The sequence below is a fragment of the Castor canadensis genome, chromosome 4 (assembly GCF_047511655.1).
Source record: "Castor canadensis chromosome 4, mCasCan1.hap1v2, whole genome shotgun sequence".
NCBI classification, from domain to species: domain Eukaryota; kingdom Metazoa; phylum Chordata; class Mammalia; order Rodentia; family Castoridae; genus Castor; species Castor canadensis.
This window is the reverse complement of record NC_133389.1, coordinates 50,224,741-50,251,051: the sequence shown is the minus strand read 5'-3', so window position 1 is coordinate 50,251,051 and position 26,311 is coordinate 50,224,741. Positions and strand designations below refer to the sequence as shown.

General features: G+C 35.5%; 1 protein-coding gene across 5 annotated transcripts in view; it reads right to left on the bottom strand.

Moving 5' to 3' along the window:
- Thoc1 (THO complex subunit 1) overlaps window positions 1-26,311 on the bottom strand; it is a 56,043-nt gene that overhangs the window by 6,450 nt on the left and 23,282 nt on the right. For 4 of the 5 annotated variants that reach the window (XM_074070126.1, XM_020169081.2, XM_074070129.1 and 1 more), the window contains 8 exons: window positions 24,505-24,613; window positions 22,945-23,076; window positions 6,162-6,262; window positions 4,541-4,607; window positions 4,292-4,342; window positions 4,130-4,200; window positions 2,648-2,743; window positions 1,920-1,985 (listed from right to left, as the gene is read on the bottom strand). In XM_074070126.1, the coding sequence (XP_073926227.1) occupies window positions 1,920-1,985; window positions 2,648-2,743; window positions 4,130-4,200; window positions 4,292-4,342; window positions 4,541-4,607; window positions 6,162-6,262; window positions 22,945-23,076; window positions 24,505-24,613 (693 nt within the window). The remainder of the gene's footprint in view (window positions 1-1,919; window positions 1,986-2,647; window positions 2,744-4,129; window positions 4,201-4,291; window positions 4,343-4,540; window positions 4,608-6,161; window positions 6,263-22,944; window positions 23,077-24,504; window positions 24,614-26,311) is intronic. The other variant, XM_074070127.1, reaches the window with a different exon arrangement.

Below are 26,311 nucleotides of genomic sequence, written 5' to 3'. Positions count from 1 at the left end.
TAACAAACATTTCTGAATCCTCACCCCAGGCTTCAACATTTGCTTCAGATTTTTAAGCCCTCCCTGATTTCATTTTCTCCCCTAGAGGAACTATTATTCAAACAAACAACTTATTTTGAATCTTTTCCAAATTAAATTAATGGGATCCTTTGTATCTTGATACAGTTTGAATTTTCTGAAGTATGCCCAGGCTGATCCAGTAGTTCTCATCCATTAATTCTCTGATACTGTATATATAGTATTCCATTTTATGAACATGCCACAAGTTGCCCGTATCCTATTGATAGATATTTAGGGTATTTCTCCACTTTTTAGAGCTTTGACAATGACAAACAGTCTTACACTTGACTCCTTGTCTGGATGAACTAGTTTCTTTAGGCACTGGGCCCTTCATAATTGTACTGCAACCCACAGCAAGAAATCCATTTTATGTTGCAACCCAATACACATACAAATATGCAAGTATTTGTTTACCATATTTAAGTAATGGCAGTATTTCAAAAAAGTATGTTTTCTATTTCTCTAAAAAAGTGCTGATTGAGGCCAGGTATGGTGGCTCAACAATGCCTATACTCCCAGCACTCAGGAGGTGGAAATTGGGAAAATCATGGTTCAAGTAAAACAACCCCAGGCAAAAAGTGAGTGAGACCCCATCTCAGTCAATAAGCTGGCATGATGGCACATGCATGTGACCCCAGCTATGTGAGAGACTGTAGGTGGGAGGATCACAAACAAGGGCTGGGTTGTGATACTGGTAGAGCACTTGCCTAGCAATCACGAATTACTTCAAACCCTAGTACCATCAAAAAGAACCAAAAAAAAATAAACAACAGCTGATTGAAATTACTAGCTTGGGTTCACAAACCACCAGTGATTCTCAGCCTGAAGTCTTCAGAGCACTGTTAGGATCCTGTGGCCGGGAGTGGAATGACTAAGTCACAGGGAACACACTTTAATTTGTCTTTCAAGGTGGGTTTTATCTGATTTTTTTTTTTTAAGTAATGGTGGGTCATTCCCTTGAATGTATGTAAATTTTACTGGTGGGCTTATCTTTAGACTCTGATCTGCAGGAACCTTTTATGGCTTGATTTGAAGATACGAGCTCCATATAGATTTTTGCCGCCACTCTGAGACTTTGCAGCACACTGTTCTAGCTTAAGGGTTCCTTTATGCTGCTTGTGGTATAAACGTGAACTGTAAGGTTGCATAAAATCAGGCTTGTCTTAATTTCTCAGGAAATATCTTTCCTTTTTACTCACAATCCTGTACAAAAAGATAAGCTTCCAGGTTTCCTGTGCCAGAGAGCATGTGTCCCTACTTTCTCTGCCCCTTTTTCCAGAGGGTATAGTGTGTCAACAGTCTCGGCTTTACGTAGGAGAAAGTTGTTCACAATTTGTGCAGGCCTAAGGCCTTACCTCTTCTGTCTTCCAAAACTGAAAATCATCCACACTGCTCTCCAGGTCAATGCAACTGCATCAGGGGAGTGCAGCTACGTGTATGTCCTTGACCGAAGAACGGACATCCTCTATCAGGGATGGTCGTCCTCTGTGACTAAGTGTGCAGCTTCGGGAGGGATGCGCATGGAGCGGTGAGGAAGGGGATGCCTGTCTAGCCAGCCAGATCAGCTGAATCAATCAATGGGGTAACAGATGTTGCAGCCAGATTACCCTCACATACATTGATGCAACCACATCAGTTTACAGTTTTACTCTTCTGGTGTTTAGTTCCGATTTCTATTGTGAATCTGTTATTTTTTTTTGTGATCTAAAATTATTTTATCAGTATTTCTAGATGTTTTATGGTGAGAAGTTATGTTTTACCAACCACAATAGACTTTTAAATTTCTTTTGAGCTCTTATCATAGCTAAGAAAAGCTCCATTCACAATAAGAAAAGTAATACTTGAAGTTTTAAACTTGCCTTGTCTCTGATTTACAGGCTTCCATGTTATCAGGACACAGATTCCAAAGTCTTGTTAACTCCTCACTACAAAATACAGAGACATAAGTTTTATGGAGACCATCCTCACATGCCTTAAAAGTGAACAGAAAAAGAATAAAACAAACAGTAGATTTCTGGGTGGTGATGAGTTTTACTTTTCTCCACCATAATTTTTTGCACTTAACAAGTTTTTTTTAAATATGAACATACATTTAATAATATAACTACTCATTTTAGGAAATGTTCAAGTACAATAAAAAACAATGAACAGTTAACTGGAAGGTAACACAACTCAAGAATTAGGATAATTCACAATCACTAGAAGTGAGTTACATTAACCTGTTTAGGACAATTTTATTGTTGAAGACATGGAAAAAAAAAAAAAAAGCACAGCCTAGAGCCAAGTATTTTGGAAGCTGCAGACAAACTAAAGATTTATCTATTGCTTGAACTCATATAATGGCACCATATTTAGTTTTAGTTACATATATCTAACACAAATTCACATTACAGACAGATGCAAAAAGGAATATTTAGTTTTAGTTACATATATCTAACACAATAAGGAATATTTAGTTTTAGTTACATATATCTAACACAAATTCACATTACAGACAGATGCAAAAAACTGCAGCGTTCTTATAGTAATATCTTCAAAATATAAAAATAACTGAGAATATCCCACATATGAAGACAAGTTAACCTACTTTCCCATCAGAATTTTCTTGTTTGGTCCCTTGCCTAGGAAGTCCTCTGGGGCTGTTCTCTTCCGTACCACTCTTGTAGGCTTGGTATCTGATGTTCTGTGAAAAAAAAAATACATGTTTTTGGAATTCCAAATGGGCAGCAGAAATGGAGAGTCATTAAAGTAAAACAAAATTGAGGGCTGGGAGGGTATAGCTTAGTGGTACAGCACTTGCCTCGTGTACAAGGCCCTGTGTTCAATCCTTAGTACCGCAACAAAACAAAACAAAACACAAGAAAATTTAGTTACTGTTTTTTTCCTAAAAAAGATGAAAACAAAACTGGGTATGGCGGTGCATTATCTGTAATCCCAGCTACTCCAAAGTGGAGGCAGGAGGGTCATGAGTTGAAGGCCAGCCCCGTCAAAGTTAGACCCCATCTCAAAACACAAAACAAAACACAAAAGGGTGAGGAATGTGGCTCAAATGGTAGAGTGCTTGCCTGCCATACACAGGCCCTGAGTTCAATCCCCAGGATTGAAAGAAAAAAAAAAAAAGCTTCTTATTATGATAGAACACTCATCAGACAAAAGATAAAGATTACCACATAATAGGGCAAATTACATTTTAGTCCCTTTTTTTGTGGTACTGGGATTTGAACAAGCGGGAACTTGCTAAGCAGGTGTTGTACTGCTTGAGTAATGACCTCAGCATTTTTTGCTTTTATTATTTTTGAAAGATTCTAGCATTTATGCCCATGCCAGTATGGACCACGATCCTCCTGCTGGTGCTTCTCGTGTAGCTGGGATGACAGGAGTGTGGTTGCCATACCCAGTTTTTTACTGGTTGAGCTAACTTTTTGCCTTTAACCACATCCTCCTAATATCTGCAACAGAGCAGCTAGGATTATAGCTATGAACCACTGCACCTGGCCTACAATGTTTTTTTTTCAGTTATTAATATAGATCAATTTGTTCTTAAAACTTAATTATAAGGAATTTGAGGCTAAAAAAATACAAACAGATGTAAATTAAATTTGTTTTACACTCTTACAGAGTTTAACTTACTTTTTTGGTGGTTCTACTGGGATTTAAACTCAGTCTCATGCTTGTTAGGCAGGTGCTCTACCACTTGAGTCACACCTCCAAAGCCCTTTTTACATTGTTTATTTTTGAGATAGGGTCTTGCTCTATGCCTGCCTGGCATAGACTAAGATCCTGCTATTTTTGCTTCCCCACACAGCTAGAGATGACAGGTGCAGACCTCTGCAACCAGTGATTGGTTGAGATGGGTCTTAAGGACTTTTTTGCCTGGTCTAGCTTCAAACCTCAGTTCTCCAGATCTCCACCTCCCAAGAAGCTAGGATTACATGCTTCAGTCAATGCATCTGGCAAGCTTACATTTCTTACGTGAAATACACATACATGTATTATACACAATATAAAAGAATCACATCAAACTGTATTTTGGAATTCCTTTTTCCTATTTCTTGTGGTGAGTATTTACCTTTCTTTCACAAAACTTGGACAGCCTTCATTTTTCCATGAGTTCCAATTTTCTTCAGTGTTTAATATATGCTGGGAAAAACAAAGAGATTATATTTGTATAATGTAATCCTTTGAAATTATATTTGGTGCTAAGAAAACTATGTAAATATTAAATACATACCTCTACCATCTTTGAAAATCTTTCTCCATCGGGGGGATTTTCAGATAGTAGCTGTGATTAGAAAGAATATACTAAGCTTTCAACAACTTTCTGCATCATAGGAGTGGTTTGTAGGCAGAGAACCAAGAAGTGTTTGTGTTCTTGTACCTGAGCTTAACTTTATCCTTATTTTCCTATTTGGGGCTGAAACAAAGAAAATTCTAAATTTTCATTGTTTTCAATCATGGGTTTGTTGCATGTTGGACTTACTTGATAGACTGACTTTGTAGTATCTTCAATCCAGAGTGACTGCTCATCAGTTAAAACATAGTTTGAACTAGGGACAGAAACAATAAAAGAATGCTTGAGTTCCAGGAGTGTATATTAGTTTTAAGGTGTATATATGGTTTTGAAAAACATACAAGGCATGTACTAAATAAGTTAACCATGTTGTATAGTGTCAAAAATTACAAAGGTAAGAACTATCACAAATGAAAGGATGAGAAAATGCTTGAATTTCAATCCTCAAGATAAGTGCTAGAATTAAAGACATGAAAGTGTATAAGGGAGAACAACACATTCAATTACTGATCTGATTAAAACAGCAATGAATGTTTTGTAAATTTAATAAGAAATGAAAACCTCTGGACAATCTTAACATATTCTTATACACGATGCACTTGTAGATAGGCATGCTTTATTTTTTAAAAACTCATTCAAAATACACTGGAAAAAACCTAAACCTAAGCCCTAGAAAAGGTCACAGGCAAACCCAAATTGCTAACAGCTCCCATTACCTAAGCTCTGCCTATATACTAGAGTTATACACTACAGCCATTCAACAAATACTGAGATTGCCCTGTACCAGGACCTGAAGCACTGGACACATGTCACTCATTGAACTCTCTGAAAAGTCACATATATAAAGTAAATATAGATTACTGTGGCTCAAAGATGTGCCTGAGGCTGCAAAGCTTGGAGTCAAACCTAGGTCTAAACCCAATGGTGTTGATCTTTCTACTACACTATACCAAACCTCTGAAATAGCTAGAAGGATAAGAAATAATATTTTGGAGTATTTACCACATACTACCTTAAAATTCTAATTCTGAAAGAGCAGCACTGAGATCAGAGAAATTGACATTGGGATTTGAATTCAGTAGGCAGTAAAGTCATGTCCTTTACACAACTCATACTGCACTGCTTTTGTATGTACTTTAGTGTCAAGCAACAGTGGGGTTTCTTCAATTATGGATAGGACAAGAAGAAATGGGACCTGGAGGCATTGCTCAAATGATAGAGCACCTGCTTAGCAAGTGCGAGGTCTCAAGCGCAAAACCCACTAATCATCCACCCACCCATCCACACACAAAAGAACAATGTGGAGGAAGAGGAGGAATAGTACAAGTAGGTGGACAGATCCTGATGAGGTTTTCTGAACCCCAAAGACAATGGAACTTCAACAGAACTTGTCTTTGCTTCATGATTTTCTTTGCTCCTTTTAGTTCTGATGTCCTAGACAATGCCACACCTTGTGAGTATTAAACATTGCTCAATGTTCAAATTAGTTTGGAAGGAGGTCTGAGTGAGAAGAGAAAGGCAAGATTTAAGTCTACATCAGAGACTACCATCCACCAATAGAAATGAAACTGCATGGGAAGGCTCAGCAAGGAGACTTACATTAGCAGACTCACATTAATAATAACCTTTTCCTCAAAACAAACACCCTGCACCAAAAAGCTCATAAATGGCAATATGCCTGCTACAATAGAAGCGCCTAAGGCATATAGCCCATATACATAAAATGAGTCCAAGACATAGGAAAAATTCTACAAGTGAGTCCTTTTGTTTGCCACTGTTTAAAATCCCTTTGCTACCTATATGAACTTACCTTTTGAATTTGACCTGTCCCTTGAGATACTGGAATAAAATGAGATACTGCAACAGGATATGTCGGCGAAAGTTACTGTCACTCAGTTGCAAATCCATCAACTACTCAAAAAACAAGCACACACAAAGCAGCACATTAAAATCAAGTTTTGAAAAGGTACAGGTTATACTACCATAGAAATGGAAGATTTCAATTCAATTAAAAAACATACGTTGTGAGCTCGCTCCATGTAAAATATTACCACACAAGCTCAAGGACAGCCCAGGAAAGGTTAAGTTTAGATTTCTTGGCCATTTTATGGTGTGGTATATTCACACTGATGAATGACAATGTCCTGACAGCAGGATAACATAAGGCAGAAATGTTAGTAGCTGTTACTTGTCCACACATAAAGGAGTAATGGCTAAAGGAGAGGGCCATGTGGGAAAATAGTGTAATAACCACAGGCACCACTCATTTCTGGAGCCTACATAATGCCCGCACCAGGAATGATTAGAAGGGCAGAATTACCTGTGAATTATTTTTTAGATTTTAGAGAAAATTACATCATAGTATATTATCATAGAATGTGGACAAAATGAATTTGAAGATCATTAATGAGAAAACTCTTCTTCAGCAACCTGCCATTAGGCTGGTTCTACTATAAAGAGGCAGAAAGCCCTGGTGATTGTTTTCTAGTTCAATGTCCCCAAGTTCTATTGCCTCAGTTCCACAGGGCATGTCTCTACGAATACGGCCCATCATGTACTCGCCACTTTATTCACTAGCAAGCTCTTCCACACAGCTGGCTCTTGTTTAGTCAAGCCCATCTTTTTTATTTTAAACATGATTGGCCTTCTAATTCGCATTCCTTCATCCTTACAAATTTATCTTATTTTACTTTTTTGGTGATACTGGAGTTTGAGCTCAGGGCCTTGTGCTTGTTAAGTAGGTGCTCTACCAATTGAGCCATGGTCCCAGCCCTTTGGCTTTAGTTATTTTTTTCTAATAGGATCTTGAATTTATTTCCTAGGCAGGCATGGACTTTGATTCATTTATGCTTCCTGAATAGCTGGTATGACAGGCATGCACCACTGCACCCAGCTTTTATTGGTTCAGATGGGGTTTGGCAAACTTTTTGCCTGGGTTAGTCTCAAATCTCAATCCTCCTGATTGCTGCGTCCTGAGTTTGAACTCAGGTCCTCCAACTTGATAGGTAAACACTTTGCCAGTTGAGCCCCAGGCCTAGCCTAAGGAATTGAATATTTGATTCTATTATTTATCATACTGACTTTCCCATCCCAAACTGGCAAATGTAAACAGCATACCATCAGTTTTCCATTCCTCGAAATCCTGGGTGACTTTACTCTTGCCACACAGGCTCCAGGTTTCTGGCCCTCAACCCCACTGACAGGTACATCCTCTCTCCTTTGGCTACTCATGGCATGGCCATAAGTTAGACCTAGTGATTGCTCACAGGGGCCCCAGCTCTGAAGTCTTACCTCACTACAACCTCCTATCTGTCCTAGGTCTCTCACCCACTTGCTCCCAATATAGCTGAGACCTTAAGTCCTCAAACTCTATTTTCTATCTGTAAGTTCTATCTTGTTTTTATTATAATCCTATTTCATTGTAGATGGGGTGGGGGCAGGGTGGATTTCAGGAAACATTTTCCTGAAGGGACAAAACAGTAAATATTTTCAGGCTTTGTGGTCCAGGAAGTGTATTATGTAGGTACTTAAGCAAATATTTTAAATGTAAAAATAAAAGCAGTGAGCCAGGTTTGGATGTGGGATGTAGTTTGCCAAAAGTCCATGGTTTCTTTTCAACCATTTTCTTGCCAAATTCCTCAATGCTTTGTCCAACGGTTCTGTCACATCTATTGAGCACAGGACAACCTGGATAAACCAACTTAAGTCACCTTCTCTGCACCAACCCTAAGCTTCCACAGAAGCTGAACATGGGGGTGTCTTAGAGAATACACTAAATCATACAGCTACACAGACCATACTACCACTCTGTTGTCTCCAACTTAAAAATTTATTTCGATGGCTCAATGTATACACGTGAGTAAATGTAAAAATGATAAAATAAAAATAAAACCTTTCTCATCTCTAATCAGCAATCTATTCTTTAAGATTATCCTCTCCTATTCCCCACAACTATTTAAAATCTTTCCACTTACCAAAAACACTATTTACTACCCCCATCACTTTTAATTGCTTTCAATGAGGAGAAAAATTCACTAAGTTGGAAGTCATTTAATTTCTTGACCCCTATAACTGCAAATCTGTTGCAGCCACAACTCTGTTTTCCCATTTCCTTCTGTCACATCTTCATGGCTAAAGGAAATCCTTTCACCTGGTCATGTCAATCTCCCTAGGACCTGAGTTGCACCAGTTAACTGCCTGCTTCCTGTATTTGCTGCTCCTCCTCCTTTACTGGGATTAAATAGCCTTTCTCAGAGAAGCCCAACATCTGCATCTTGCCCTCCCTTTACTGGCAAAGATTCTTGAGAGAACCAGCCTCGTCCACTGTCTCTGCTCTACCCCTCAACCTGTTCTACTTTGGCTTTCTCACTCTCTAATCCATTCTATGAGTTTTTGCCAAAACCACCAAATGACTTATTCACTGTTAAATTCAATGAACTCTTTTACAGTCCTCATCCTACTTGATATGCTTGACTTCCATGAGTCCATGCTTTCCTAGTTCTGCCTTGCTCCCCTTCTCCCCTCCTCCATTCAATGTTGGTTTTCTCCAGGCTTCCAATGAATGGTTTCTTCTCTTTCCAGTCCAAACTCTCCTCCTTGGTTGATCTCTTAACATACTACAGCTTTAATTATCACTTAACAACAGACAACTCCCAAATCTATAGTCTCAACCTGGATCTCATTCTAAATCTCCACATCTGAATACTTAACAATCTACTAAAAAAAAAAAAAATCTCTATTTGAATATTCAACTGACATCTGATCAGATTTCACGAAGAAAATAAAACATCGATTTTCCTCACAAAGCTGGTTCTCCATTGCTGGATAATTCAATGAGTTAAACCATCTGTCCATTTACCGAAAGAACTCTAGGACAGCTTCTTGGAGGAAGCAACATTTAACCTACAGCAGTGGGAAACCTAAAGCTGGAGAATACATGGGAAGAAATGAACAAAAAGAAGGAAGAAAAAAAACCAAAGATGTTGAGTCATATAAGAGATTGGCCCAGTTGAAGAACCTAACTTAGGTAAGTCTGAATGGAGAGGTGGTCTTCTGACTTCAAAAGATGAACCAAAAATGATTAGACATTGTTTACTGGCTCTTCACCTATCTTACACTCTTTTAGTCCCCTTTATCATATTTCCTTTTATTTTGGAAGATGATTTTTCTTGAAAGAAACAATGAATTCAAAATAGCAGTCAACAAGACTGAATCAGATTAGAAGGGGATAGTGTGATAATGCAAACTAATTGCTTCATATTATATTTAAGGAAATTGGGCTCAGAGATGACAAAAATGCCTATTTAAATATATATAGTTAGCACAGCTGAGACCAAAACTGACATACTCAATAGAACTCTTTCTTTTGTAGTACGTACTTTCTAGTTCCACTTTTCTTGGGTTTTCTACTAAATTACATCATTTTCAGCATGCATGAATCAATCATTTCTTTGCAAATGTCTTTGTTTCTGGAACTAAGGGTCTTTTTGGCTTTTATTGAACCTATGAACTCAGGCCTCAGCCTTCCTGGTATTATTCTAAACCTAAAAAAGGCTCCTGCTATTGCTTTTGGTAATCTTTATACTTTCTGTCAACTTTACATGTAAACATTATTCCTGATAAAAATTAAAGCAAGGTATGAAATCTTCCATTTCTATAAATTTAACACAAAATGCTTTAATGATCTTTCTAGAAAAATATTCAAAACATGTTGATTATTTAAAATCTAATTATCATTAACACAGCACTTGAGATCAATGATTCCATTTTAAAATTATGAAATATTAAAAATGTTCAAAAATGGTGCAGTTACAGTTCAACATTCATGTACTACTCCAGTTAGATGCTACATCCTGACATTTTGCTTATCCCACACTGTTAACAGATTATAGCACTAGTGAAACTCTATGACCGCCCTACTCTGATTCGCCCTTCCTCTACCATATAAACCACTACTGTCATGTCTTTGGTGGTTAGGATTCTTATGCATATTTTATAGTAGTAATACATATGTAGACAGCTATACTCTATAAATGTGTTTTCAAACTCTATGCTATATTATTCTGCACTTTGCTGTATTTACACAATACTAGGTTTGAAATTTACACATGTTGATATGTAGCTCTAGTTCAGGGGCTGGCAAATGTTTTTCTGTAAAGGATCAGTTAGTAAATATTTTAGGCTATACAGATATAGTCTCTGTCACAACTGTTCATTTCTGCTCTCATAATGTAAAAGCAGAGACAATAATGTAAATGAATGTTCCAATAAGTCTTACTAACAAGCCAGATTTGCTGACCACTGCTTTAGTTCATCCATTTTCAGTGCTTTATAGAATTTGTTGTGTAAATTTACCACCCAGTTTCTTTTGCTTATGAACATTGAGGCTGCTTCTAAACTTTCACTTACAAACTATGGAACGGTGAGTCTCTGTATTTCCCTGGCACATGTGTAATTCTTTAGGTGCTACCACTAAAACAAGTTTGAACTTCACTAGTTACTATAATATTGCTGTGAAAGTGGTTGATTCAATTTCTACTTCATTCAATAGTATATGAAAGTTCTCATTTTCTTACACCTTTGCCAATACCATTTATTAAGCTTTTTTACCTTTGCCAATTTGCTAAGTATAAAATGGTCATCATTCTATTTCTACTAGAGATGTTTAGCATTTCTTATTAGCTATTTTAGCTTACTTATTAGCTATTCAGGTTTCTGTATCTGTAAACTACTCATATCATCTTTCTACTTTTCCATTTGGTTGTCTTTTCCATTTGTTTACCAATGAACTACTCTGAATACTAGTCCTTTTCAGTTATTTAGGTGGCAAATCCCTTCCCTTGGTCTATGGCTTGTCTTTTCACTTTGTCTACAGTATCTTCACTATTCATTACCTTTTAAAATTAAGAATATTAAATTGATCTTTTCCCTCAACTTGTGCATTTTCTGGTTCTAGAATTTACCCACTCTAACCTACTCTAAATTTACGTATTTTGTATTTCTTTCAATTAAGCTACAACTCATCTTTATGCATGTGCAGTGGTTGAACTTAAGTTTTCCATATGGATGAGTTGTCCAAGCAACAAAAAATATAATTCATCCTTTCCTTATTAATTTATAATGAAACCTCTGCTTATCAAGCTACTCTATAATTTGAGCTTTCTATTGTTCCAGTTTTTTCTTCTTACACCTGCAGGACTAGTTACCTTACTGTCTTAATTACTGTAGCTTTATGGGCCTTGATATATGAAGAAGTGTCCCCACCTTCTTCCACTTTTTGTTACTCTTAGTTTTTCCATGAAAACTTTAAGATCAACTTTCTGCATGCCCTTGAAAAACCGATTTGGATAGTGATCCAAAATACAGTGAATGTATGGATAAATTGGGGAGAAGGTGAACTGGGTCTTCCTACTTAGAAATGTACTAATATCTCTCTGTCTTTGTAATTTTGAAGATTACTTAGAGTTATCAGTTCTCATTGCTATTTTGAATGATATTATGTAATGACTAATGACTTACAGGAATACTACTGTGTTTCTCTTGCACCATTACTGAAGCCTTGTTAGTTCTAAGTTTGTTGATCTTCTTGAATTTTCTCTGTAGCCAATTATATTGTCATCAAATAGGGACAGTTTTAGTCTTTTCTTTCCAATACTTACAACTCCTATTCCTTTTTTTTTTCCCTCTAATTGAAATGGTTAGGTCCTCCAGTATCATGTTGAACCGAAATATGGTTAGTAGATATCCATGTCTTGTTCTTGAATTTAATGGGAACACTTTTGAAAGTTTGATCATGATGTATGATATTTGCCATTAGGTTTTATCAATCTCCTTCAACTTAAAATTTCCTTCTATTTCTCAGTTGTGTGGTGAATAGTAGACTTTATTGAATTTTCTTGGCTTTTAACTGAGATGATCATACAGTTCCTTAAAACCTTAATCTGTTTGCTAATTTGATATTACAATAATCTTTTTTTTTGGTAGTACTGGGGTTTGAACTCAGGGTCTCATGATTGCTAGGAAGGCACTCTACCACTTCAGCCATTCCACTAGCCCCCTACAATAATCTTTCTAATGCTGAACCACACTTCTTATATTGCTAGGAAAAATTCTTTGTAGTTTCTATTAAAAGAAACTTTAAAAAACTTATGAGTTTTAAAACATTTTTTTTCATCTCTATAGATGAGACTCAAAAATATACTTCTTTTCTTATTCTGTCCTTATTAGGATGTTGAAAGTGTTCTTATATCATGAATGGGGGTTCTCTTTTTCAAATTTCAGAAAATTTTCACTTACACTAGGGATCATTTATTCTTTAAGTGATAATATGTGCCTAACAACTCTGGTACTCATGTCATTCAAGAGGTGTCATTTTTCTGCTATTGCTTTAATGGTATGCATTTACTCCAGTTTTCCACTTGGTTTTGGTGATGTTTTTTAGTATGGATTTTTTTTTCTCTCAGGTTCTGCTTTTGAATGTAGTTTCTCTCTTGCATTTCATTAATTTATGCTTTTACTTATATTTTCTTGACATTTATTCTGCATTTTTCTAGCTCCTTGAGCTGAATGCTTGATTTACCACTCTTTTCTACTACAGTCCTTTGTACTTTGTTTTATTGGTAATTATTACACTGACACATAATCCTTTCCTGTATTCTGTACCACCTGGAAATGCACTTTTGTTTCCATAATTGCTCTTTTGAAACTATCCTTTTTGTATTCTAATTTTATAGTTCTAATTTAGTTAAACTGTGGCCAGAAAATATGTTCTGAATGATATGTAATCTTCAAAATTTGCTGACTTCCTTTATGACCTAATATGTAGCCAAACCTTGTGAATGTTCTACATATATGTAAAAAGAAGGCATTACCTGTTTTGTATAGGTTTCCACACATACTACATCAAGCTCAACACTTTCATTGTTCAAATCTTCCATATGCCTACTAAATTTTGTTTTGAGACAGGGTCTTGCTATGTAGCCCAGGCTGATCTTGAACTCACAATCCTACTGCCTCAACTTCCTGAGTACTGGGATTACAGGTGTGTAACACCATGTCTGGCTGCATCCTACTAATCTTTAGTCTCCCAGACCTATCAGCTTTTGATGAGAGCCCTTAAAAAAAAATTTCTGCTACAATTCGGTTCTACCAACTTCTCATAATTTTACAAGTTTTTGCCTAATTAATGTATTTCGAGGACATATTGTTAAGTACATATAAGTTCATGTTTTTTCCTTGGTGGGTCATTCCTTTATTTTATAATGTTTTTATTTTACCCTATTTATACTTTTTTGTTTATGTAGTTTTCTTTTAAGTTGGTATTAGCCTTGTATGTCTTTTTATCCCAATATTTCAATTTTTAAATAATTACCAAATCTTTAATTAATCCTAACATTTTACTTGTTCCACATTGTTAATAATAAGAGTCCTTCTGGTGTAAAAGTAGCATGGCTATAGACATTGCCTATTTCTCAGAAAAAAATTAACAAGTATTTTTATTAAAGCAATAATAGTTCATACTATATGTAAATGACCAGGTTGTGTGTTTTGAGAGGTTTCTTTTTTGGCGGCATTAGAGTTTTGAATTCAGGGCCTTTTGCTTGCTAGGCAGGCATCTTGCTGCTTGAGCTGCTCTGCCAGTCTTTTGTAATGGGTTTGTTTTTTTTTTTGTGATCCTCCTGATTTCTACTCCTGAGTACCTAGGATTACAGGCATGAGCCACCAGCGTACTGGATTTCCTTTTTAAATTGTTTAAAAGCATCACTAAGTATTTATATAATATTGGGTGAGGTACTGAAAATCTTACCAGAAAATTCAGAAATCAAGCTCAAATTACAAATTTTTTTTTGGTGGTGGTATCAGTGCTTGAACTCAGGGCTTCACGCTTGCTAGGTGGGTGTTCTGCTACTTGAGCCACTTTGCCAACTCCAAATGCTTTTAATGTGTTCATTTTCTCTCCAGACTGGGAGAAAATCCAGGTTTCACAATCATTAGGTTCACAAAAGTGGTCAATGGTTTAAACTTTTAATTTTCACAAATAATCAGATTAGAGGCTAAATTAGGGTTTAGAAAACTAAACTATAATTTCTGATTGAGGCTAGGTATACCTTCCACAAATCTTATTCAACTGAGTTATAAGGCATTTGGTTTCTGAGAAGAGTTGATAAACACATATAAAAACTAAATTATAAACTTAAATAACATAAATACCCCTGTTTTGTAAAAATTCTTTCTTTGGTGGGTCTGGGGTTTGAACTCAGGGCTTCAAGCTTGGAAAGCAGGCAGTTTACTGCTTGAGCCATACCTCCACCCCATTTTACTCTGGTTATTTTGGAGATGGGGGTCTCACAAACTATTTGCCTTGGCTGGCTTTAAACCGCAACCTTCCTGATCTCAGTCTCCTAAGCAGCTGGGATTACAGGCATGAGTCACTGGTTCCCAGCTTCTAAGAATTTTTTTAAAACTTTCTTTCACAAAAAAATTTTGGAAAATGAAAAGTCAAATTTTCGTCTTGGTGTATCTGCTGAATTGACAGAAAGATCTCCACTGAGCTGTCATGTATCTTTAATAAAAAGGTAACTGTATTTTTATACAGCCACAAATTAAAAGGTTTAAAGAAACATTCTGGGGCTGATTGAGTAGCTCAACTGGTAGAGCATGTGCCTAGCAAGCATGAGCCCAAGTTCAACCTCCAGTACTACTATCCACCCAAAAAGAAAAGAAACCTTACACACTAATACTTTTAAGGAGATCCAGAAGACTATAACATTCCTCAGCCAAATAAACCCAAAAATTTAAATATTAATCCCATTTCCTTTAATACTTCAAATCAACCTAAAACACACTTTTTAAATTTACCTGTGACCTTAGCCCTTTTCTTTAACCATATTATTAAAAAAAGGAGTAAACATGGAATTTTAGCAAATGTAAGGGGTTTCTCTTTTTCTGCTTCAAACGCTGAATTAAATGAGACTTCCCAAATAATTGTGTTGCTACCTATACTAATGATTATTTAAGCATAAACATGGGTGAACACCTAAATCATTAGTTGTGATTAAATAGGCAATGTCTATATATTGTTTTTCATAAACTTCAGACAATAGTACTGATAACATAAATTCTCACAATACTCCTGCAGTTTTAATAATCTGGACTAGTAAAGAAACTTCTAAGGAAATTAAAATTAAGGTACAGAAAAAAAAAAAACAAAAAAAGTACCTAACCATAATGATTCATGTGAGTTTTAACCTATGTATCTTTGACCATGTATAAACACAACTGTCCTTGATAATATCCAAATTAAAATGAACTCTGCTAATGTATACATGTTAAACATCTTTGATACGATTGTTTTATAACCAGAATTGTAAAGTGTTAAATTCTGTTATTAAACACTGTTTGATCTATTAACTTGGAAATCAAAGCATATTTAACGTTAATAAACAGTTGGGCTGGTGGAGTGGCTCAAGTGGTAGAACGCCTCCCTAGCAAGTGCAAGGCCCTGAGTTCAAACCCCAGTACCACTAAAACCAAGAACAAAAAACAAACAAAAAAGCCCCATAAAGTTAATAAACACTTAATTAGGGAACAGAGCCTGATTAATTCAAAGAGAAAATTTCTTTTTTTGTCTATGGGTATGTAGTCCACTCTCAAAGGTCCTAAAATGGTTTTTGAGCCCTCAATATTCTGTCCAGAAGTTAGCAATTTCTTTTTGAGCAATTTCTTTTCAATGATCCTTTTGACATTTATGAATATACCACCTTCATTCTGCTTTAGTGTAAATCATGAGTGTGCTGTTGCAAACATGAAGCAAACCAGAAGGTAATCTCAGCACATGGAGGCTAAGTTCCAGGCCTGCCTCAAAAAACAAAAACAAAAAACCCCAAAAAACTTAGGTTAACAACAAATATCAAGGTTGGACCATTTCTTATTCTAGCTTTGCTTTTTCTTTATATCTGTTTTTCTTATCTTATCAAGTGACCAGCCTCCTCTACTACCAAGCTTTTCAGAGTTTGTCCTTCTCCAAAGTTAAGATTCAAATTCAAAGTCTACATTGGCAGAGGGTCTTTTGTACTCTATTGTCTTCAGTCATTCCTAGATGACTGTTATTAATTTGCTGTTTTCTATCTTGCTTGTATGACCATGACTAGGGATTCCACAGGTAATTTAGATAGAATGATGATTATGCTCTAAATTTTCCAGTATGTTTAAACGCATTTAAGAAGCTGTTCTATTTATCCAATCCACAGCGTCGAAAGCATCACAACACCCTCTGCTTTATGGACCACTTCAAGTCAATTTTACTTATATAAAAAAATTAACCATCTGAAGAGATTTTAGTAATTGAATTTACCTTTTTAGGATAGGTGGAAACACACCCAGATACTATGACTGACATGACTGTCAGCAAAAGCCTTTTAAAAGACTGCAAATGGCAAAGTTTGTGACATTCTCAAGATTCATCAATGCTTTCACTGCCCACAGAACGTGGATTCACCACAGCTAATCAAACAATAAATTAGAATTGTGAAAAATAAACTAACCCTAGAGTTTAAGCTAGTTCAACTAAAGTGACAAGACAGATTGCCTATATAGCTCATAAGACGATGAAAACTGTAACAAACAGAAGATTTGGTTTCCTCTTACTGAAATATCAATAGTAGGCTAATAAATGTATCTGAATTTTAATTTCTTTAGAAGTTTCTTTAGGAGTGCAGAATTAAAACTGGAGTATTGTGAGAATTTATGTTATCAGTACTATTGTCTGAAGTTTATGAAAAGCAATACATAGACATTGCCTATTTAATCACAACTAATGATTTAGGTGTTCACCCATGTTTATGCTTAACTAATCATTAGTATAGGTAACAACATAATTATTTGGGAAGTCCCAAATCTGCTACTTCCTCAGTGGGCATCCAACACAGAACAGTGATATACTAGATAACATTGTGTTGGATGAAAGCTGTGAGAAGACCTAGTAGACTCAGATGGGCAGTGTTAAGCCATAAAGCCTGATAAATGATTTACATAAAGGTCCATCAATGGAAAACACCACTCCAATCTTGCTGAGACTGCTCAGTGTTAATATGGCTTTTAAGTAAACATAAGGCCTTTTCATTATGAATCTATAAGAAAATGTCAGTCCTACTCATTTAATAGTTTTTTGCTATTAATTTCTTTTTTTATGCATAGACAAATGATCTAATTTTGAAAACCTGCATGTAGTTCATGGTTACCAGGGTGGCTAGCTCTGTCTCTGGCTTGCAGACAAGGAAAACTCAAGCCATGTTGCTATAGCTGTCTAAAAACCTCCCCGACCTATTTAAAGTGAGTTAAATAGGTAGTTGTTTTCACCTACACTGAAAACAACTGATGAGACTAAAAGAACTGTAGGACTGTGGTTAGCCTGCCTGCTTTTCAACAGGAGGGTCTTGCTTCTGACTTCATTTGCTCCCAACTAGGTAATGTCTTAAAGAAACAGACGCATCTTTGCCTGTACTACAGAAAGACAGCCTTAGGTACCTCACATGGACACAGAAAATACAAAAAAAATTAAGGAAGAACCTTTCTATTGATAAGTTTCTGACTATCAAGAACATTAAAAAAAAAAGTCCAATTATTGGGACATGCACGTTCCGGCCAAAGTGGGGTAAATTTCCCAACTCCAGGAATTTGTGGCAGAGGGCAAATAAACATGGCTCTCCTGGTGCCCCAATGCTCACACTATGTCAAGGAGCAAGCTGGTGAGACCCCAGCACATCAACCCAGAGGACCAGGGCGAGCAGCCAGTATAGCAGCCGACGCCAGAGCCTGCAGATGCCCGACTCAGACACCCCACTTTCTGCGAAGATGGTTGCTACTTCTTGGCTCCCGAGCCTCCCCATTTTTGTTGGGGAAAGGATGTAACTTCCTAAGTTTATAATAGTTAAATAAAATCTCCATTCCCCAACCAAAAAAAAAAAAATGTCCCAAGTCCTAATGTGTGGTCTCTTCACACAATGCTGAGACTAGAGAACTGATTTTTTTTTTGTTCTGCCACATGAATAAGCATGGCATTAATGACCATGAATGTCAAAAGTATGGGACTGCAGGAGGCCACCCTGGTATTTCACCTGATTTTTTTTTTCATTTGGTCAAGTCTCAACTGGAGCACTGAGTAATCCTGAATCATACACTTACTAATACTATACTCTTTTTTTACTTCTTGAGACAAGGGGCTGTTGCCTAAGCTGGCCCCGAACTCACACTCCTCCTGCCTCAGCCTGCCAACTGCTGGTACCACGAGCTTGTGCCACCACACCCATAAACTCTTTTATGAGAACTCAAATGCAAAAAAAATACTCCTTTAACTATCATGATAATATTCATGGTGCTTAAACTTTTTAAAATGTTGGTTCTGCATTTATATGCTAGAGCTGAGGAAGGAATCAGAATAATATCAGGACAGTTAGAGGTGAATTCTTCCTTTAAAATTTCTGAATACAACTCTAGACTAACCTAGAAGAACAGGAAATTCTCCATTTCACTAAAAAAATTAAATAAGAACTAAAGATGTTATACTACATTTAGTGACTGACACATTCCTGAACTATTTTGCTTTACTAACAGGGGACATGTACTATTAAGAATCAGTGTTTGTTACCATACCCTAAACAGCACAAAAAAGGCGTCCCTAGAAAATTATAATGTCATAATGCTCTACAGGAATCTTATCTTTAAAATTGAAGTTATGGTAACTAACAAAGACATTGCCACATGATTGGTTTGTCTCTAAATACAAAGGCTACATCATCCTTGCCATGCATCCTCCTGACTCTCCCAAGGCAAAGTCTGACCACATTCATATAAACAAAACACAATGCTTCTGGGTAATAGCATTCCCGTAAGATGGGGTCACAGGCTCTATTACAGTGATGAAAGACCTAACCTTGCAATGCCAAAACCACTTCTCTAAACTTGCTCACCAATGAGATGATAGGCTATGGAATTATGCTACAAGTAAATCACAGCTTTAGATTTCACTTTACCTTTTCCTGGCAAAGAACAAGGCACCTACACCCCTAAACAAAACAAAAAACAAAACAAAAACCTCAGAGCTTTGAATGCCATATATTTAGGTGGGATGGACCTTTTGGGAATTCTAAAATTTAAAATACATGTAAGGTATTTTAAAGTATACAAAGACTAGTGGGCTCCTTTCAGTGGAGCAGTAAAGTCTATAGAATATTTCATATTTCTAATGCTACAGATAATGCATTACAAATATTTTCACTGGCTATTAAGTAGTAAATACTGAAAATACACTAAAAATATGAAGAATATATAAGCAGGGTCCTAAATTTAAGATAAATTTGTTGTTTACAAGGCAACAAGGGCACCAAAGATGCAAAACACTATAGAGCCTCACATTCCCTTAGAATACAATTCTCTTTTTTTCTTTTTTCATATTGTTAGTTTTTAAGTTTCTCAAAGCTGTTTTTTTTTTACCTACTTCATGGTATTAACTAATGAAATTCCAGCATTCATCCCTGAAAGCTCATTCTTTCATCTAGCTGTAAAAGCAAGCCTCAAAGTTTCAGAAAAGGAGACAGTATTTGAAAGCCAGGATAGATAATGTGAAGAAGGATATAACACCATCAATCCTATACTCCTATGTAGAGTTCTGTGAAAAATATTTAACCCTGCTGTTTTTCATTACTGAAATGTCCTCAGAAATGCTTTATGTACCAAAGTGTGTGTGGGGGGAGTGAGTATTAAGACACTCAGAGTTTTGAATTGACCGTCATGTACTAGTAACTTGTAACTCCTAAAAGTACATAATTCTTGGTTGTTTTATTTTATAATGCTTTTGCCCTCAGCCCTTCTGTTTGTTTTTATTTTTAATTTGCATTTATTAATTGTACAAAGCAGTTTCATTGTGATATTTCCACACTCTTACTTTTCCTTCTCTTCCTTTTATAAACAATTTTGACAGGTTTTACTATTCTATTTTTATACGTGTGTATAAAGTACTTTGATCATACTCATACCTCCTTCCCCATCTCCTCTGCCTTGTTTGTTTTAAGAAGTTTCTTTGTTAAGCAAGAGTTTTGGGACTCTCTTTTCCTCCTCTATGTAGGATAAAATGAAAGTTTTGAATTCTTTATTCAACCAAAGAGTTTATATGTTTGTTCCACTTAAATTAATAAATATAGCTCAAGTTTTAAAAATTCACTCTGATCATCAGTCCTATTAGGTAAATTAAATCAACTTATACTTACTACTGATGTATTTGGATCTCCTGATATATTTCTACCTCCTTTATGCTCCTTTTGTCTTCCCTTTCTGCTACTTGTTGGACTTATAAGGTGGTCTAGATTCTTCCCTGCCCTCCATGTGATCTCTTTGCTGTTTGAGAGCTACATGTTGTTTTTCTTTTGGTGGTTACCCTTTTAACACACATACAAAATCTAAACTTACTGATTATTCCTTTCTTCCTTTCGAAGATTATAAAATCTGTAATGAGCTTAAATTACTCACTAAACACCTGCTTCCTTCCCCATATTGTTACTGTCATCTAGTTAAGTTCCACATTAATTTAAAAATCACTTGTTCTGACTTTGTTTTTATAGTCAACAGTAAATTTATTGTCATATTTTTCAATTTTTGTGCTCACCATTGCTTTCTGTATCCCACTCCTTTCTTGTGGGTTCATTTTCCTTCTTCCTGAAGAACATCTTTTAGTAGTTTTTTTTCAGAATGAGAGTCTTTGAGTGGTAAGTTTTCACAGTCTTTGAACAGAAATGTTTTTCTTTTATTCAGTCTTGAGTATATTTAGCTGTGTATGAAATTCTACAATCACAGCTATTTTTTTTTCCTTAGTACTTTAGTATCTCCCCACTGTCTTTTGGTATTGATAATTGATAAAAGTCAGAAATCTCTACCATCAAATAGCTTTTCCTTCCCAGTATTATCTGTCTTTTTATTCCTTTGGTGGCTTTTAAGGTTTTCTCTGTATCCCCACAGTTACATCACGGTGTACTGCAATGTGGATTCATCTTTCTTTATTCTACTTGGTAGCTGTAGCATACGATTTGAGGACTTGAGACTTCCTTCAGTTCTTTTCAATATTGTTTCTATGCCATTCCCTCCATTTTGTTTTTTGTTGACCTCTTATTAGCTATTGGAATTTCTCAATCTATGTTCCATAGCTTTTAACTGCTCTTTCACTTAAAGCAAATCTCTTTGTGCTGCATTCTGGATGAAGTTCTCATCATTATCTTTGATTTACTAGTTCTCTTTTGACCTGTGGTCCAATCTATAGTCCTGCGTGTTACACTCTGGTTTCCATGATCATTACTTTTCATTTTCAAGACCTGCCATCAGTTCTCATATTCGATTGTCTTACTGTGTTTCTGCCTGTTTCTGCTTCCCAACTTTTCAGTGAATGCCATCTCACCAATTATCTCTGAGGCTCCAAAACATTTATAAAGTCTTGGTCAGGCTGTATATTTCATCTGTAATAAACATATGTATTTCCCAACGGTGATTTTTTGTGGGTGATGTCTCATGGATTTATTTAGAGATTTTGGAGTTTCAATTTATCAGAGTTTGAATGGGAAGCTTTTGTTTTGGGTTATTTCCTTCTCTGTGTATACCCTTCCCTGTCTAGCAGAAATTTTGCATTTATTTCCATCAGGTCCCCGAGGCCCAAAGTCTTTTTGGAGCAGATGATTCATAAGATTATAAAGGATAGCATGTATCCAGTCACTGGGCAACAGATGGACACAAAGCTGTGTCTTTGTTATCCCTAGACCTGTAACTTTCTATAAAATCATAGCCTTTGGCAGAAGATTGGTAGTATTTTTTTTCTTAGCTTCTTTTTGAAAGTGGGTAAAATTCCACCCCAGTTCTCAGCTTCCAGCAGTGAATTTGGCTCTGGCCCTTGATCCTACATGAAACACATCTGGTTTCTTATTTTCAGCCAAACGTCTGGTGCCACCACCTGCTTTGGATTGAGTCCAACAGGCCAAGGCTTCAGTTTCCTCCATTACTTGGCATTGCTGGTCCATGAAGATATTTATCTTGTTTCTGGAAGCCCAGCTTTGTCTTTTTGGCTTTCTCTTTTTATATTTTACCTGTCACTGCTATGTGTTTGGAGCAAAGGGAGTGAGTCGAAACATAAACTCAATGTGCCATTTTGACTAGAAGAGTTATACAATCTCTTAGCATTGAATTTGAACAAAATTTACTTAATAAAATGTATAAATAAGATTAACAGGGAACTTTTAAACCCCTTGTATGTATATAAATAATAAACTAATTACAAAGTATTACTTTCATAAAAGCGTATTAAATCCTAATTTAAGATGTAAAATATATACTTCATATAATTAAGTTGCATTTACTCTAAAATAAGTCTACAATACAGACATAATGTGGAAACTCTTTCATCTTTGAAGTCAAATTAGTCCTACTCGTTCAAGGAAGTGAGACTCTCAAACTGACATCAACTTTCACCAAAAGTAAAGTAAGAAATATTTCTATTGAACTTAAATCAGCTACCAGAAGAAAAATCTAATTATACTTAGTGAAAAAAGAAAGATTTATACCTTTTCGCTTGTTAAAAATTTTGCAAAATATACATGTTCTCCTCCCGTTTTCAACTCTTCCATTTTTTTCCTGGAGGCCTGAGTATCATCTAATTTATAACTCTTAAAAACAGCTAGAACTTCCTCAGAATACTGCAAAGTGAAAAATTCAGTTAGCTTTTTATCATTGTTACCAAAAATTCATTTCATGCTTTTCTGTATCAAATACTCAACAATTTGCTCCCAATCATGTATGTATGGTATAAGGCACACTAAACAAGAAAAAATATGATAGCAAAATGGAGCTATAAACTATTTCGTATGTGATTTCGTGGTATAGGAATAAACTCTACTCCTGAAGAAATATGATTTTTTTTTTTTTTGGTAGGACTGGGGTTGAAACACAGGATTTCACACTTGCTGAGCAGGCAATCTACCACTTGAGCCATGCCCCCAGCCCTCATACATTGTATATATGCTATGAAAATTTATTTGTTACACTGTATTATTCGGGGAAAAATGACAAGCAAAAAGTCTGTACATGTTCAGCACAAATGCAATTTTCATAAATAATTCCAATCTATAATTGGTTGAAGCCATACATATAGAACCCACTGATATGAAAGACTAAACAATTAATTGTTTAACCAAGAGTGGAAACTCTGAAGCATTTCTTGTGCTAAGACTGTCCAAGCAAAAACCATGATGCCAAATTCTGTCCAGCTGGAAGACAATTTCTTATGATATGATTTCTTACTGACCACCTAATCTGAATTTGGATGATGCTGCTTCTCTAAATTGCATATAAAATAAAACTATTAAAAATAACACAGAACACATAGCATGGTACTTTAAGAGCTGCTTATTTATCCTGGATTTTGACTACAACAGAAAGGACAACTCATGTTTAGGATTAAAAAAAAAAGGAAAAGAAAGAGAATTCTAAAATGGGCTGGCAAACTTTTTGTGAAGGATCAGACAGTAACTATTTTAGGCTTTGTGGCACATGTAGTCTTAGTCTTAGAGGTTAGTTCCATCTGCTAACCTCTGACATAATAAGCAAAAAACAGATAAATAATCATTATGGTTGTATTGTAATAAAACTTTGTTTACAAAGCAGTCAGCTGGGATGGTAGAGTGGCTCAAGTGTAGAGCACCTGCCCAGCAAGTACAAGACCATGAGCTCAACTTCCAATACCACCAAAAAAAAAAAAAAGAAAGCAGTAGGCTGATTTGGCCCAAAGATCCTCATTTTTAATAGGACAGATAAAATAATTTTGTGTAAAGACAGGATATATTGTGCAAAAAATGATCAATATATGCTGCTATATATATCTTGAATACTTACATATATTCAAGGTTTTAATCACTAATTTTTAAATCTCCAAGTCATGTATAAACATTCCACAAAGTCAACATTTTACATGTTAATTTAAAATTTAGTTTCGATACATTATAAAATAGATGTAAAGATATTAGGGGCAGAATTCTATAGTGAAAAGCATGCTAGACAAGAGTAAGTTTTAGTTCTGCCATTAGCACTGCCACTAAACTTTTGATAGTCTGTGATTGGCAACTCACCTTAAGAAAAGTTTTCCATGAAATCTTCTCATAGCATTGCACTGGATTCCTGAAGTAATCCTGAAGTGACCAGAATTTTCTATACAGGTTATAATCGATTGGAATGGAGCTAGTGAAATAAACATTATGTCAAATCATTTAAATTATTTGATAAATATGTAAACATTCTTAAATTTTTCATGGCTTATGAAAGGCCATGGCCTCTTTTCCTAGAAAAGTGTACATTCACAAATAATTACATAAACTTTTACAAACAATGTGAGGGGATTTAGAGACTCCAACAGACTCTCTGTCTGTAATGGTGGAACCCCTGAATTGTGAGTATTCTTCATGGTTATTTAGAATGGGAGACTATGCTTCTTGACCTCTGTTGTTGATAGGGGTAGCCATATGAAATCACCTGGGAGTAGAGGTCATGTGCAACTTTTGGGTTGTGTTTTATCATTTACTTTTCCCTGTTCCTGGTGGCTCATATGTAGATGTGATGGTGAGCCATACTTCACTATAGAAAATGCCAAAGAATACTGGAACAAGAAGTTAGAAGAAATCTGGATTCTAAGAAATCTCAAGAATTTAAGAACTGCCCTGCAAGCCCTGGACTGCCTGGTTCCAGACTATAACATGGGAAAGAAATCAACTTCTATGTTGTTGAAAATAATGTTAATTTGAATCTGTGTTGAACACCACAGGCATTATATCCTAGCACGCTAAGTTAAGAAGTCCTAGTTTGGGCTTCAAGTGCTAAGAGTACTTGCCTAGCAAGCATGAGGCCGAGTTCAAACCCCAGTGCTGCTAAAAAAAAAAAAAAAAAAAAAAAGTCCTAGTTTAAGACAAATACATAAAGTAATCAAGTTATTACTACAAAAATCTTTCTCCAGTGACTTCATTGTGATGTGACCATACTAATTCAACCTCTAATTTGGCTATGTTATAAACGTCTAATGCCAATAGACATTGTTTTCATTTTAAAATTTATAAGTAATCATTATACTATAACATTTTTTAATATTAAAGCCAAAATTTCAGACTTCTTAATCTAAGAAGTTGTTTTTAGTATATCATTCAAAACAATCAATGTAATCATTTAGTTACTCATATCTATTTCCTACTCTAAACTTCAACTTATCTCTATAAAATTGTCTGCAAATGCAGCTGTGTATTACCTTATTCCATTCTTTCAAAATAAACCTTAGTAAGTTGAACCTATGCATTATAGTTAGTATTTCCCCTTGGCTCATGCCCACACAAATATTACAAGTAAGATTAGAATTTTACATGGGAAACATCAACTTGGTTTAGTCACCCACAATATTACCACAATCTAAAATCCTGCCTTCTGTCTTCTGACCAATAAAAGGAAGTAATTTTATTCCCCATTCTTTATCTTTGGGATGGGTACTTAAAACTACTTTTTCTGATGCATAAGAAATATTATAATGCATTTTAAAGGATTATATTAAAAGCAAACATAATTTTTAGCACATACTTTTGTACAGTTTTTTTGGGGGGAGGGGTAAATGATGGAAAAATTTAAAAATGCTTTAGTTCTTTGTAAAATAAGGAGGTTAGACTAGAAATGTATAAGTCTAAATACTTATAAATAATTTATAAGTCTAAAGTTAGTTCTCTATAAAAGAGTTTCAGAAGGTATAAGAGATCTCAAAGTATTTTTAATAAAACACGCAGAAGCACATTTGATTGAGAACAGGAATCTAATTCCTATAAGTTTATAAATTGTAAATCACTATCATAAAACATCTTTTTAAAGAATTTTATTAAATTTATACCAAGAAAAACATATATACGT